This window comes from Oncorhynchus tshawytscha, unplaced genomic scaffold (genome assembly GCF_018296145.1).
Source record: "Oncorhynchus tshawytscha isolate Ot180627B unplaced genomic scaffold, Otsh_v2.0 Un_scaffold_3920_pilon_pilon, whole genome shotgun sequence".
Taxonomy (NCBI): Eukaryota; Metazoa; Chordata; class Actinopteri; order Salmoniformes; family Salmonidae; genus Oncorhynchus; species Oncorhynchus tshawytscha.
In genome coordinates this window covers 430,001-444,479 of record NW_024609812.1, presented here as the reverse complement: position 1 = coordinate 444,479, position 14,479 = coordinate 430,001, and the positions used below count along the sequence as shown (strand labels likewise).

The 14,479-nt window shown below is 43.2% G+C and overlaps 1 protein-coding gene across 4 annotated transcripts in view; it reads left to right on the top strand.

The window, feature by feature from the left end:
- Positions 1 to 14,479, top strand: part of atp2b1a (ATPase plasma membrane Ca2+ transporting 1a) — a 52,593-nt gene that overhangs the window by 15,041 nt on the left and 23,073 nt on the right. For 2 of the 4 annotated variants that reach the window (XM_042318641.1, XM_042318639.1), the window contains exons 3-8: positions 5,818 to 6,015; positions 7,601 to 7,858; positions 8,502 to 8,627; positions 11,815 to 11,982; positions 12,125 to 12,169; positions 13,388 to 13,420. In XM_042318641.1, coding sequence (XP_042174575.1) covers positions 5,818 to 6,015; positions 7,601 to 7,858; positions 8,502 to 8,627; positions 11,815 to 11,982; positions 12,125 to 12,169; positions 13,388 to 13,420 — 828 coding nt within the window. The remainder of the gene's footprint in view (positions 1 to 5,817; positions 6,016 to 7,600; positions 7,859 to 8,501; positions 8,628 to 11,814; positions 11,983 to 12,124; positions 12,170 to 13,387; positions 13,421 to 14,479) is intronic. The other 2 variants (XM_042318642.1, XM_042318640.1) reach the window with 1 other exon arrangement.

Genomic DNA, 14,479 nt, shown 5'->3' with positions numbered 1-14,479 from the left:
TTACTGCTCTCTCTCCAGTCTCCACATAGAAGTTGTTGTGCCTAATCGCTAGCATGACCTGGAGTGAACTCTTGGGGGAGGGGATTTTCTGTTTGATCCAAGATTAAAATGGCACTGCATATCCACCACAGTCAGTGCCCTGCACTGTTTCAGTACTCTTAGTGAATGGCCTGTACCACATCTGTTTGTAGGTTCTACAAACCCCTGTGCCACATTCATTTGTTGGTTTGAACTTCAGATGTGGCACAGGGGTTTGTCGGTTTGAATAGGTTTGATAGGTTTGTATAATAGTATATACAATATTTCAATGATTTGGACAATGGTTGCCCCATTTCATCCATTTAAAAAAAATAATAATAATTTTCATAGCTGACATTCTTTTAAAAAGGAAAAGCCTCACTCGCTCACTATTAAAAACTCATTGTTTTATTCAAGTTAAAATATTGCACCTTCCCAGCAGTGCAGTATTCAATATCAAAATAGTTCAACTAAAAAATAAATGTGAGATATAAGAAAGTAAAAAAAACAAACAAGAGAATGTGATCTATATACAGCATCGGTGCCAGTAGCAAATTTACAATGATCATCGTCTAAACTGAGCATCTGTGTCAACCGGTTGAAATGCCAAACAGAAAGGCTGCTCATACTTGAGGCTTGAATGATCCCACATGTCCTAGATCAGTCCGTTATGGTACGTGTCCTCTCCTGCCCTTTATTCAGTGAGTATTGAAACAAGACCATTAACAGCCAGAAGTATATAGGCCTAGTCATAGCTGGATTCTGTTCTGCCAGCTCCATGTCAAAGTGCCAGAGTAAGGCTCCAACTGGGGGTTTTAATGTACATGTGTCAATTGCAAGGATTTGTTGAGCACTTTGTTTGGGAATTTTTGGTGAATTGTAAGATTTGTAGAACTTGTAATGATATAGCAGGGGATCTGTACAGGGCCATGCCTTGTATGATATTGTGGCTGGTCGATTTATTTTGTCTTGATCTACGGTACCAGTCAAAAGTTTGGACACCTATACATTGAAGATTTAAAAAAAAATTGTACTATTTTCTACATTGTAGAATAATAGTGAAGACATCAGCACTATGAAATAACACATGGAATCATGTAGTAACCAAACCAGTAGGTGTCAACTTTTGACTGGTACTGTATGCTAGCTAGAGACAATTTTAGTGTAAGTAGTCATGACAGTTGGTGTTTTATTAAGGATAAGCGAGGGTCAGATCAGGTAGGGTTATCTGTCCATTTGAGTTAGGCCTTGTGCATGTTCAGAAACTTGTTGTAGTAGTGCCCTTCCCTGTGTCATGTAAAAATGTTCCCAATTCTCCTTTTCACTTTCTGATTGCTCTGACTGTTCTACTCGATTGTGACGTCATTTTGTCAAATTTCTCACATCCTGAAAATTGTCACAGTTCAATAATTGCATGCACATCTGCTTATGTGGATGGCTGAGCTCGTGCGGCTGTCTCTTCCACCCCCTCGGCCTTAATTAGCTAGCTACGGGTTTATTTAGCTGTACAAACAAGCTACAACTGCACACCTCTGACAACCAAGCCATCTCGATCAGCTTGACCACGAATTATGCTAGCTAGCTAATTGAGGGTGTGGAGAGACATCCACACAGCCATCCACCTAAGCAGACGCGCGTGCAATTATTGAACTGTGACAATTTTCAGGCTCAGAGAAATGTACATGTCACAATCGATCAGAACACAGTCAAAACAATCAGAATGTGACAATTGAATTGGGGACATTCTGCCATGACACCCTGCCCCTGATAGGCTAGAATAGCTCCACATTGTTTCCTCCACAGCGTGTGCAGTGCAGCAGCTCCACTACTTGGCTGGGTGGACCAGAGTTTTTAACACATGTATTTCAATCAGCTCATTCACTATTGGCCCAGGAAATGAAGCCATCATTTAAGATTACTGCCAGCTTGACAATCGAAAGAGGATTGCTAATTAGTTAGTAGGCCATTTCTCCATTCTAAATCCCAGTACTTAAACTAATCTTTTGTCCACTTCCAGCTTTTATTTGGAAAATATGCTTTCTTTACTGGTTACAGTATTACTAGGGACAGCATTGACATTTTATTTTAAAGGGAGCAGGCCTTCCTATAACCCTTGAATGTCACTATATTTAGGACAGAATACTAAATGTACTCACCAGACCTCCACAAGGCTATTTTCTACACTGTAACCACCATCTTTCTCCTTTTACTAGAGCCAGTAACATAATTCCCAAGGATGTTTCCCACTATTTCAGCACTGAACAGACTGTTCTTCTGTCCCTTAACCATATTCTTCTGTTTAAGATGAATTTGAAAAAGCCCTGCTCCTGAGCAACAATATTATTGCCAAACTTAGGGGACGTTAATGCAGAGTTGTTTTTCACACAGGAAACAAAATATAAAAAATGTAAGAAATATCTTGTGTTTTGTAAAACGCAGCTCTGAAATGCTTCTTATTGTCATTTCTGCTCATCTTCATACTCATTTTGTGCTTTCGTTGCGCTTCTCCACTCGGATGAGAAATCTTGGCTCATCGTCAGACCAATCAATTTCCTGCATTCAGGAATGGCCATTCTATCAGCAGACAGCGCTCAGACTGATGTGTAGCTACTTTTTTTGGTGTTCTTTTTCTCTCTCCGTAAAATGTAATATTAACTGGCTACTTTCTTTTATAAACATTTGAAATATGATGGCCATGCATTATTTTTTCCAAAAAAGCTAATATACTTGTGCGGCTGCTAGCCAAAATAGCATTGCACTTCAGTTGTCATCTGATCAAATTGTAGCCATTTTCTGCTGAATGCATCTGTAGTTGCTCACCCCTAATCACTATCGAAGCAAAAAAACACGGACACTTTCAATCTAAAACGCAGGTGAAAAGGTTTCAAATGCAGATTGATGGTCTGCATTTTGATTTCTGAAAGCTAATGCAATCCCCGAATCTTTTCAGATTGCCCGCTCCTTCTTTCACTATTGTTCAAACTCTTCAGAGTAGACATATTTTGGGTGCTACTACATTTATCTGGTGATACATCTCGTGGGAGTGCTGTAATACCAATCTGCCTGCAGATTGATTTACCTGTTATCTCTGGCTTTAAAGTCCCTTCAGCAGGGCAGTTGATTGATCACTTCTGGGTTTGTCTCTGGTTATTGGTGATTTCATGGTGTTTTGTTTTTGAACCTACCTGTACTTTTTAAGCTGTGTCAGTCTTGCTAGTATCGTTCTCTTTTGAAACCAAGACTATGTCTGACACACAATCTCTGGTAGACTTTGTGCAGAATGCTGATGGAACACAAAAGTATGTTTCCTAATTGTTAGGGCAAGATAGTCAAATAAACTTTTCTTACTCCTGTCTATTGCTGGGCTTCCCAAACTCGGTCCTGGGCCCCCCGGATGCATGTTTTGGTTTTTACCATAGCACTACACAGCTAATTTCAAATAGTCAAAGCTGGATGATGAGTTGGTTATTTGAATAAGCTGTGTAGTGCTATGGTCCTGTAGGTTTTCACTCCAACCCTAATCTAGTGCACGGTGCACTTGATTCTATTAATTAGCTGGTTGGTTAGTTACAACTGGGGTTGGAGTGAACCTACAGGAGGGAAGCTCTCCAGGAACAGGGTTGGAGAATCCTGGTCTATAGTCTAATACGACTCCATTCCTCCAGACCCCAAACAGTAATCATTTGTATTGTAGCCCTGGACAAGCACACCTGATTCAACTTGTCAAATAATTGTCAAGCGCTAAATGAGTTGAATGAGGTATGTTTGTGCCCGTCTACAACTAAAATGTGGGCTGCTGGAGGACTTTTACTGAACTAGAAGTAGCAGGTTTGTTATAAAGATGGATGCCTGCTATGGGAAGCTATTCTAGATGTCTCCTCTCTCTGTCTACGGAGATCATGTAGCCACAGCTGTTTTTCCCAAATCATTTTACCACCTGCACCACGAGTGAAGTCCAGAGGGCTAATTTTAAACCACAGAGTCGGCAGAATAGGACAGTACTTGGAGGGGTTAAGCGGGGACAAGTCGATTATTAAAGAGTTAATGAATAGCCGCGCGGGTGACTGGTGATGGACTAGCTAAGTGATTCCAACGCTAACATGATTTGAACCTTTTGTTTTGTCATACGTCCTCTTGCCTAAATCATTCTCTTGTCACTAATGTTTATTTCACTAATGTGGGGATGGGGGGGTGGAATGATCAAGCTGTAAACGGTGAGTCATCAGCAGCGGCGGCACCTCATCCACACACACACGCTGGGGGGGGGAAGAGACTGCACTGCTGCCCCTCGACCCACACTACTTTAACGTGTGAACACACACAGAAATATACATTTATTACGAGATACAGTTTGACGCACACATAGACAGCAGCTTTAAAACGTCCTTTTTTCAAAATCTGGAAATTATCAGTCAAATGACTAATATCATGGGGTTTATATTATAGGCTAATTGCTGTAAGTAGGCTTTGAGCAGCAGCGCAATATTCTACTCTATTGCTCACTACTTGTTGTTCTGTGGGGTGAATTCCAGCATGCTTTCCACCAGGGGTTTGATGTAATACTGTGAATAGAGTGGTCTTGACGTGGCCAAATTGCCCCGTCTCCTGTGCTTGAAACATTACACTGGATGTTGCAGTAGCATGTTCAAAAGTTGATTCTGACAGCTCCTTTTGGCAGAGAATCGTATCTCCGCAGGTGTGCATGCACCTTCTCCTCCATTCTATCCTTCACTCCTCTCCTCCTCCACCCCACTGCTGCTCTGCAATGCTGACTAATTATCCACTGCTACACGTGATGTCATTGCTCAGTGCTTACCTGCAGACTCTGGGCACTTGCTGACCCTTCTGCTGCTGTTCGGTCTCCATTCATTAAACTGGGAGCCTCATCCTCCCGACTGACTCCCTACAGCCTCCCAGTCTAGTCTCCCACTCTTCATTAGTCCATGTCTGTCTGTCTCTAGCTATCTCCCTCTAGTCTCTCTGTTGCGCTCTTAGAGCCTGCTTAAAACCTCCCAATTTATCTCCCAGATCACTTTTGATTAGTCTCTCTTTTCTCTGTCTTTCTCTCTATCTGCCTCCACAGTTCAGTGTGCTTAAATAGAGGTCGAAAAAGCCACATCAAATGTATAAAGGTATTTTGAATCTGACCGCCCTGCTTTGACTGTGGAGAGCAGCCATTTGAGTGAGTGGTACTGCAAGCGGAATGCTCTCTGCACACAAATGAATGGGTCTGCAGAGCAGTCGGGCCTTGTCATGTTGAATGTGAGACAATGATCGGGCCTTGCTGTGACTGTCTGAATGTCAAAATGATCACTGCATCTCCAGTTATCAATCATTGACAGGAGAAAGTCACTTGTGTGATTTATCTTAATATCATGACTCCTCGATTTTTATTTTTATATCCTGGAATTCTACCCTTGAAAAATCTGAGACCGAGGCGTCGGTTGACTTGTTATTTTTCAGAAGTAGAACGTGTATTGTCGCCCGGTGGCATTGTTGCTTCAAGAGCCCTGCCACAGAATACGGCTCTCTGACCATTTGGGTTGGTATTCACTGAATCTATTCCGTCTTTCTGATCCTGGCCATTTTCATTTAATTCATTCACCAAATTTCTACATGCATGGTTGTTGATGAGGTTAATGGGACATTGAATATTGCCATTATTTTCCCCCAGACTTGTTGTCTGTGGGTATGGTAATGGTTGTCAAATATATATCTCAATGGTAAACTAAGAAAATGTAGAAACACATGTACTGTCTTAATTTAATCTAATTCCATCTATCGCTCTCTTTCCCCCAGGTTTAAGTGGGCAGCCCGCAGACATCGACAAAAGAAAAGAAGTGTTCGGGCAGAACTTAATACCTCCAAAAAAGCCCAAAACATTTCTTCAATTAGTTTGGGAAGCATTGCAAGATGTAACACTGATTATCCTGGAAGTGGCAGCCATAGTTTCATTAGGCCTTTCTTTCTATAGACCTCCAGATGCCGAAAGAGAACGTAAGCAACACCTCTATTTACGTCTTGTACTTGATGCCTAGGCAGTAGTGGAGTTAACTCTGTGGTTGTCTGACCATCCTGTGCTGGCTCAGATGTTTTCTTTTTAAATCGGAGCACTTTGGATCACCGTGATAGTTTGTAAACCACCTACAGTGACTTCAGAAAGTATTCACACCCTTGACTTTCCACATTTTGTTACAAGGTGGGATTAAAATGGATTTAATTATTTATTTGTTTGTTAATGATCTGAACAAAATGTCCCAAACATAACGCTTTGTATTCAGGACATGAAGTTAATTTCTTTGCCACATTTTTTGCAATTTTACTATAGTGCCTTATTGCAAACAGGATGCATGTTTTGGACTATTTTATTCTGTACAGGCTTCCTTCTTTTCACTCTGTCATTTAGGTTAGTATTGTGGAGTAACTACAATGTTGACCAATCCACAGTTTTCTTCTATCACAGCCATTAAACTCTGTAACTGGTTTAAGTCTCCCGAGACTTTGGGCTCCCGAGTGGTGCAGCGGTCTAAGGCACTGCATCACTGCAGTCCCTGGTTCGAATCTAGGCTGCACCACATCCGGCCGTGATTGGGAGTCCCATAGGGTGGAGCACAATTGGCCCAGCATTGTCCAGGTTTAGCCAGGGTATGCCATCCTTGTAAATAAGAATTTGTTCTTAACTGACTTGCCTAGTTAAATAAAAATGAAGTCACCATTGGCCTCATGGTGAAAATCCTGAGCGATTTCCTTCCTCTCCGGAAACTGAGTTAGGAAGGGAAACTGAGTTATGAAGGACGCCTGTATCTTTGTAGTGACTGGGTGTATTGATACACCATCCAAAGTGTAATTAATAACTTCACCGTGCTCAAAGGGATATTCAATGTCTGCTTTTTATTTTATTTGTACCCATCTACCAATAGGTATCCTTCTTTGAGAGGCATTGGAAAACCTCCCTGGTCTTTGTGGTTGAATCTGTGTTTGAAATTCACTTCTTGCCTGAGGGATCTTACAATTATCTGTATGTGTGGGGTACAGAGATGAGGTAGTAATTCAAATATCATATTTAACACGATTGCACACAGTGACTCCATGCAACTTTTTATGTGACTTATTAAGCAAATCTTTACTCCTGAACTTATTTAGTCTTTCCATAACAAGGGGTTGAATACTTATTGACTCAAGACAATTCAGATTTTCATTTTGAATTAATTCTAAAATCATATTTCCACTTCGATCTTATGGAGTATTGTGTTTAGGCCAGTGACACAATTAAAAAAAAATATATATATATCTGTCTCCAACACAACCGAATGTGGATCAAGTCAAGGGGTGTGAATACTTTCTGAAGGCACTGCAGGTGTCCATTGTACTGCACTGTGTACATTTTATTTGTATTTTTACTTAAATTCACTGCAGAGGGATAGTTTATTTAAAATAAAATCTGTGGACGGCAATTCCGTCCGGGCCTGGTTGTCACCCGTTTACTATTTAATTACCAGCATTTAATGATATGTGTTCAGATTTAGTCTGTTAGACACCTGGCAGTGTATCCCAGTAACTGTGTGCTTTGATCCTTATGCAGACTGTGGGAGCGCAGCTGGAGGGGTGGAGGATGATGGTGAGGCAGAGGCGGGCTGGATCGAAGGCGCCGCCATCCTGCTGTCGGTCGTCTGCGTGGTGCTGGTGACAGCGTTCAACGACTGGAGCAAAGAGAAGCAATTCCGCGGCTTGCAGAGCCGCATCGAACAAGAGCAGAAGTTTGCCGTTGTCCGCGGCGGCCAAGTCATCCAAATCCCTGTGGCTGAGATTGTGGTCGGCGACGTTGCACAAATAAAATACGGTAAGAGGGACCTCTTCTGCGTCCCAAATGGCACCCTATTCCCTATATAAGTGCACTACTTTTGATCCGAGCCCCATGGGCCCTGGTCAAAAGTAGTCCACTATGGCCACCCGGGGCGTCACTAGAGACCAGGGTTCAATCCCCGGCTGTGTCACAACCGGCCGTGACTGGGAGTCCCTTAGGGCGGTGCACAATTGGCCCACCATCGTCCGTGTTAGGGGAGGGTTTGGCTGGAGGTGCTTGCTTTGGCCCATCGCACTCTAGCGACTCCTTGTGGCGGGGCGGGCGCCTGCAGGCTGACTTCGGTCGTCTGTTGAACAGCGTTTCATCCGACACATTGGTGCGGCTGGCTTCTGGGTTAAGTGGGCGGGTGTTAAGAAGCGTGGTTTGGCGGGTCATGTTTTGGGGGACGTACACTCAATCTTTGCCTCCCGAGCCTGTTGGGGAGTTGCTGCGATGAGACAAGATCGAAATTGGGGAGAAAATAATAAGTAGTCCACTACATAGGAAATAGGAAGACATTTAGGACCCAGTTATCTGTTATTGGCGAGGATGAATTTACCAGAGTGTGTAATGTATTCTGTTTTCAGCCACACGTCTTGTGAATTCATTAAGGAATATTTTGTCTGTTTGTGTCTCCCAGGTGATCTCCTGCCCTCGGATGGTATTCTTATTCAAGGAAATGATCTCAAAATCGATGAGAGCTCCCTCACAGGGGAGTCGGACCACGTCAAGAAAACGCTGGAAAGAGACCCCATGCTGTTGTCAGGTAGCTGTTATATTCTTGTTCTTCTGCCTTGGCTTGTTTTCTTGTACTATGAAGTTCATGATGGTTGTAGATCAGTTTCCCGGCCTAGATTTGACCCCACCCCTAATAGTGGAATAAACCATTTTACAACTATGAAATATCATTCCAGGTACCCCACCCCTAATAGTGGAATAAACCATTTTTGCAACTGGAATAGAAGGCCAAGGTACCCCACCCCTAATAGTGGAATAAGCCATTTTTGCAAGTGGAATAGAAGGCCAGGCCCTTGATAGATGTTCTGACTTTGTCATGGAAGCAATTCAACCGATCGCTACCTGCACCTACCCGCCTGTCCAACATCACTACTCTGGACGGCTCTGACTTAGAATACGTGGACAACTACAAATACTTAGGTGTCTGGTTAGACTGTAAACTCTCCTTCCAGACCCATATCAAACATCTCCAATCCAAAGTTAAATCTAGAATTGGCTTCCTATTTTGCAACAAAGCATCCTTCACTCATGCTGCCAAACATACCCTTGTAAAACTGACCATCCTACCAATCCTCGACTTTGGCGATGTCATTTACAAAATAGCCTCCAATACCCTACTCAACAAATTGGATGCAGTCTATCACAGTGCAATCCGTTTTGTCACCAAAGCCCCATATACTACCCACCATTGCGACCTGTACGCTCTCGTTGGCTGGCCCTCGCTTCATACTCGTCGCCAAACCCACTGGCTCCATGTCATCTACAAGACCCTGCTAGGTAAAGTCCCCCCTTATCTCAGCTCGCTGGTCACCATAGCATCTCCCACCTGTAGCACACGCTCCAGCAGGTATATCTCTCGTCACCCCCAAAACCATTTCTTTCTTTGGCCGCCTCTCCTTCCAGTTCTCTGCTGCCAATGACTGGAACGAACTACAAAAATCTCTGAAACTGGAAACACTTATCTCCCTCACTAGCATTAAGCACCAACTGTCAGAGCAGCTCACGGATTACTGCACCTGTACATAGCCCATCTATAATTTAGCCCAAACAACTACCTCTTTCCCAACTGTATTTAATTTATTTATTTATTTTGCTCCTTTGCACCCCATTATTTTTATTTCTACTTTGCACATTCTTCCATTGCAAAACTACCATTCCAGTGTTTTACTTGCTATATTGTATTTACTTTGCCACCATGGCCTTTTTTGCCTTTACCTCCCTTCTTACCTCATTTGCTCACATTGTATATAGACTTGTTTATACTGTATTATTGACTGTATGTTTGTTTTACTCCATGTGTAACTCTGTGTCGTTGTATCTGTCGAACTGCTTTGCTTTATCTTGGCCAGGTCGCAATTGTAAATGAGAACTTGTTCTCAACTTGCCTACCTGGTTAAATAAAGGTAAAATAAATAAATGGAATGGGGTATGCAGGCAGTATCCAGCAATATTCTGAGCTTGAGTCCAGAAGTACCGTCAGGGAATTCGGCGTTTTCCATAAAGATAAAACTCATAAGAAATATCTTGCTGTGTTTTGTAAAGGAAGATCTGAAATGCTGCTTATTGTAATCTCTGCTCTGCATCAGACTGGTGTGCTTCAGTTGCACTTCTCCACTTTGATGAAAATGAATTCACCAATGTCAATCAGCAGACAGTGCTCTGACTGATGTGTAGCTACTTTTCTTGGTCTAGCCTACGTTTCTCAGGTAAAATGCTATATTAACTCAAAGAAAAACATTAGGAAATGTAGCTGGCTACATTTTATGATTAAATATTAGACATGAAGGCCATGTATTGTTTTTGAAAAAAATATATATATAATTGTCAACTAATTTACTTATGTGGGTGCTAGTCAAATAGCGTTGCACTTCTGTTATCATCTGATGAAAATGAAGCGATTTTTCTGCCGAATGTGTTGCACTAATGTATTTTCTGACTATTGAAGCAAAACAACACTGACTTTCAATATAAAACGCAGGTGAAATGGTTTAAAACCCATATTTTGTTGGTCTGTTTGAAAATGCATATTTCTGAACTCCAATAAGGACCCCTGATTGTGGACTTGATGGTGTCGGTCCAGGACTACTTGAGCACTGTGAAATATATATCTCTACCTAGCTACCTACCTCTAAACCCTGTTTTATTTTGCCGTCCGAGGGTATTGCTCATCTTGTCCCTAATCCCATTTTATGAAGGCACGTTGATCCTTTAATAAAAGGGCTTTTTATGGTCAGATCCCCAAGGAGGGGATTTTAAAAGTGCTTGTTTGCCTCTCCCAGCCCCCTTTTGGTCTCACCTCCAAGAGAGTCTGTCTGCCTTTAGTCTGTATCATCATCCCACCCAGTTCAGACCAGCCCCTGCCTAATTAATTAATTAACACAGGCATGGGGAGCTCTTAATGCACTTCTCTCTCTGTCTCAGTTGTGGGCGTTAAACTCTGGAGAAAGCTACTGTTGTGTTGTGGGACTCATGTTTCCATTAATTCACTGAGGCTCACAATTGGCTTTTGATTAAAGGCTGGGAGTGTGCGAATGTGTTTGTGTGCTATCATCCAAGACGAGTATTTGAGGCTCGACTCTGCTTTTGAAATGTCATTCCAAAACGTGATACACTTTATTACATTTTGTATGCTCTCCATATTTAGCTGTAAATATAGGCCTACAGTTTTTCCGCTCAGATTTACTCGCAATGACTACAGGCTCCCGAATCCAGACCCAGGACTGGAAACATCAAAAATATTCCTTACTATCAGTAGCAATTTATAGCAGATACATAATGCCGGGAGCAACAGAGTTAGGCAGGGCACACTGCACTGTCCATGTAATTGTAAGGGGGAATGTTGGTGCCTGTAGCATTAGCTGAGTAATAGTCAGGGGAACACCTAGCATTTACACTGTAGCATTAGCTAGGCGCCTGCCTTTTTGGCCCTACCTCTCCTCTCTATCTGCAGGCAGGTTCAAACATCATGCTTATCTGTATCCCCCAGGTTTACTCACTTTACCACAGGAATCAGCATCTAGGACTGCAAACATCCACATTCCTCTCTCTCCATAGAACTGTACTGTAATGGAAAATGTTAGCATAGTCCTAGTCTGCATGGCTTTAGTTAAGTAATAGTAAGGAAAAGCCCTAGCAGAGGCCTTATACAGTGTAAGCATCAGTTGTATGTCTATGGCGGCACTACCTCACCTCCCCCCTCTGTTTACCCTCTGCAGGCACTCACGTCATGGAGGGTTCCGGCAAAATGCTGGTCACAGCCGTCGGGGAGAACTCTCAAACTGGAATAATCTTCGCTTTACTGGGCGCCTCGGAGGAAGACGACGATGATGAGGAGGAGAAGGAGGCTAAGAAGAAGGAGAAGAAGGAGAAGAAAGAGAAGAAAAGTACGTTGACATTTCAGAGCGCGGCGGAATACATTCATGATTCAGTTTTCTCTACCCTTGCTTTTTTATCATTTTATTATGCCTTTGCCAGTCACAGAGAACAAAGTTTTCCTCTCAACAGTCTTTTGTTGAATTTCTATAGATGCAGTTGATGTGCAGAGAAGTGTGAGAAAGCAGAGTCAGACAGGTAGAGAATCAGTGGCCTCTGTCTGGGCTGTACACGGCAGCACCACTAATCACTTACTCACACAGCAGAGCAGACGGCACTGAGCTGACAGAGGAGAGAGGTTTGAACTAGAGCTAAGCTGAGCACAGGTCAGGTCTCAGCTGTGGTGGGACTTATTTTGGGAGAGCTGCTGCTTCAATGGGAATAGTTGGCAAGACTTTACTTTAGCACTTGTTGCCGTGTTCAATGCTGCTGTGCCTGTGCAGTCGACAGACTTGTATTGAGTGCTTTCAGCTCACGATGGGATATATGCTGTTAGTGTTTGTTCTACATATAGCCAAGTGCCTTCTGCCATTCTTTGTTCAGCAATTGTAGTTCTATTCAATCAAGGCCGTGTGTGTGTATACACTACATGACCAAAAGTATGTGGGCACCTGCTGGTCGAACATCTCATTCCAAAATCATGGGCATTAATATGGAGTTGGTCCCCCACTTTGCTGCCATAACAGGCTCTACTCTTCTGGGAAGGCATTCCATTAGATGGTGGAATCAAAAGGTGTTTGATGGGGGTTGAGGTCAGGGATCTGTGCAAGCCAGTCTTGTTCTTCAATACAGATCTCAACAAACCATTTCTGTATGGACCTCGCTTTGTGCATAACAGCACTTACAGTTGACCAGGGCAGCTCGAGCAGGGTAGAAATTTGAACTGACTTGTTGGAAAGGTGGCATCCTATGACTGTGCCACGTTGAAAGTCACTGAGCTCTTCAGTACGGCCATTCCACTGCCAATGTTTGTTTATGTATGGAGATTGAATGGCGGTGTGCTGGATTTTATACACCTGCCAGCAGCCGGTGTGGCTGAAATATCCAAATCCATTTATTTGAAGGGGTTTCCACATACACAAAAGTATGTGTGCATACGTTTCAGGGTTTTGAAACAAGTTAATATACTTTAGTAGGATGTGGATCAATTTTCAGGCTTTCGGTGTGTTTGTGTATGATGAAAGTGGCTGGCTGTAGTTCTATTGTGTGTGTGGACTTGTTTGGTATGAGGCGAAGGTGTAAGAATGGCCTATTGGCTTCTCATAACAATTATTGGCATCTCTCACGGTATCAAATCAAAATGGGAGATTTACATAATTGGAAGTATATTAAATTGGTCAGAATTGCAGCCGTTTGCAAGTTGCTCCCCAATAAGTGACTGACTCTATTCTTCTGGATTTTACTTTCCATCTACAGAGCAAGATGGAGCAGCCGAAAACCGCAAGAAAGGTGAGTGTAACAGGCCGGAGTGCGTTTTCATTTCCTCTTGACTTGGTTGCACGCTGCTACAGTACCTTGATCTGTTTTGATCTACATTATTGCCTTCTCCTCAGCCCATTTAACAGTATTGGATTTTAGTTCAACCTTGATCTGTCGCTTAGCCTGGTGTCAGTAGAAGTAGCTTAATCTGTATCGGGTCAGGTTGTTTCCCCATGCTACTCTGTGGCCTTGTGGGTCAGAGTGTGCGTGCCCGTGACTGGTCCATTCATTGTCTAGTCTGGGCCAGTATGTTACCTTTTCTCTCTCTCGCCCTCTCTCCCTTGCCTCGCCAAGAATTTAGCGGCAGGTGCTGTTGAATTCAGCTATGGCGATTTAGCGAGGAGATTACAGCCCTGTAACAATCTTGGGGAAGAGCATCTTCTTTTTGGCCTTCTCGCTCCCTGTTTCTCTCTCTTATTGATTGAGGACGTAGCTGTCCAATCTGAACCCTTCATTCTATAGTACTCATAGACCTTGTCAGCTGTTCAGCGTCATGCTATTGTACGACCGTGAGACCCAGCTCTCTAAAGTCCATTGAGTCAGCCAGTGTCTACAGAGCGGCAGCTGTGCTGTTAGCTAGCGGAGCCTGTTCATTGAGGTCCTGGCGCTGCTCCTTTGTGCACAGATTCTCTCTTTGCCAGGAGTGAGCAGAATAATCCTTCAATCTGGGATTACAGGCTGTGTAAATGCAGAACGTGGCACCCATCCTGCAGATGCAGGCTGTGTGGCTCCTGGCATCAGCAAGGGAGGAGCCTGGGGATAGAATCGATTGGTGATATGTAATGACTGTTCAGTCAGTCCAGGGCTGGGAGAGAGACAGACGGTATGTAATGACTGTTCAGTCAGTCCAGGGCTGGGAGAGAGACAGACGGTATATAATGACTGTTCAGTCAGTCCAGGGCTGGGAGAGAGACAGACGGTATATAATGACTGTTCAGTCAGTCCAGGGCTGGGAGAGAGACGGTATGTAATGACTGACTGTTCAGTCAGTCCAGGGCTGGGAGAGAGACAGACGGTATATAATGACTG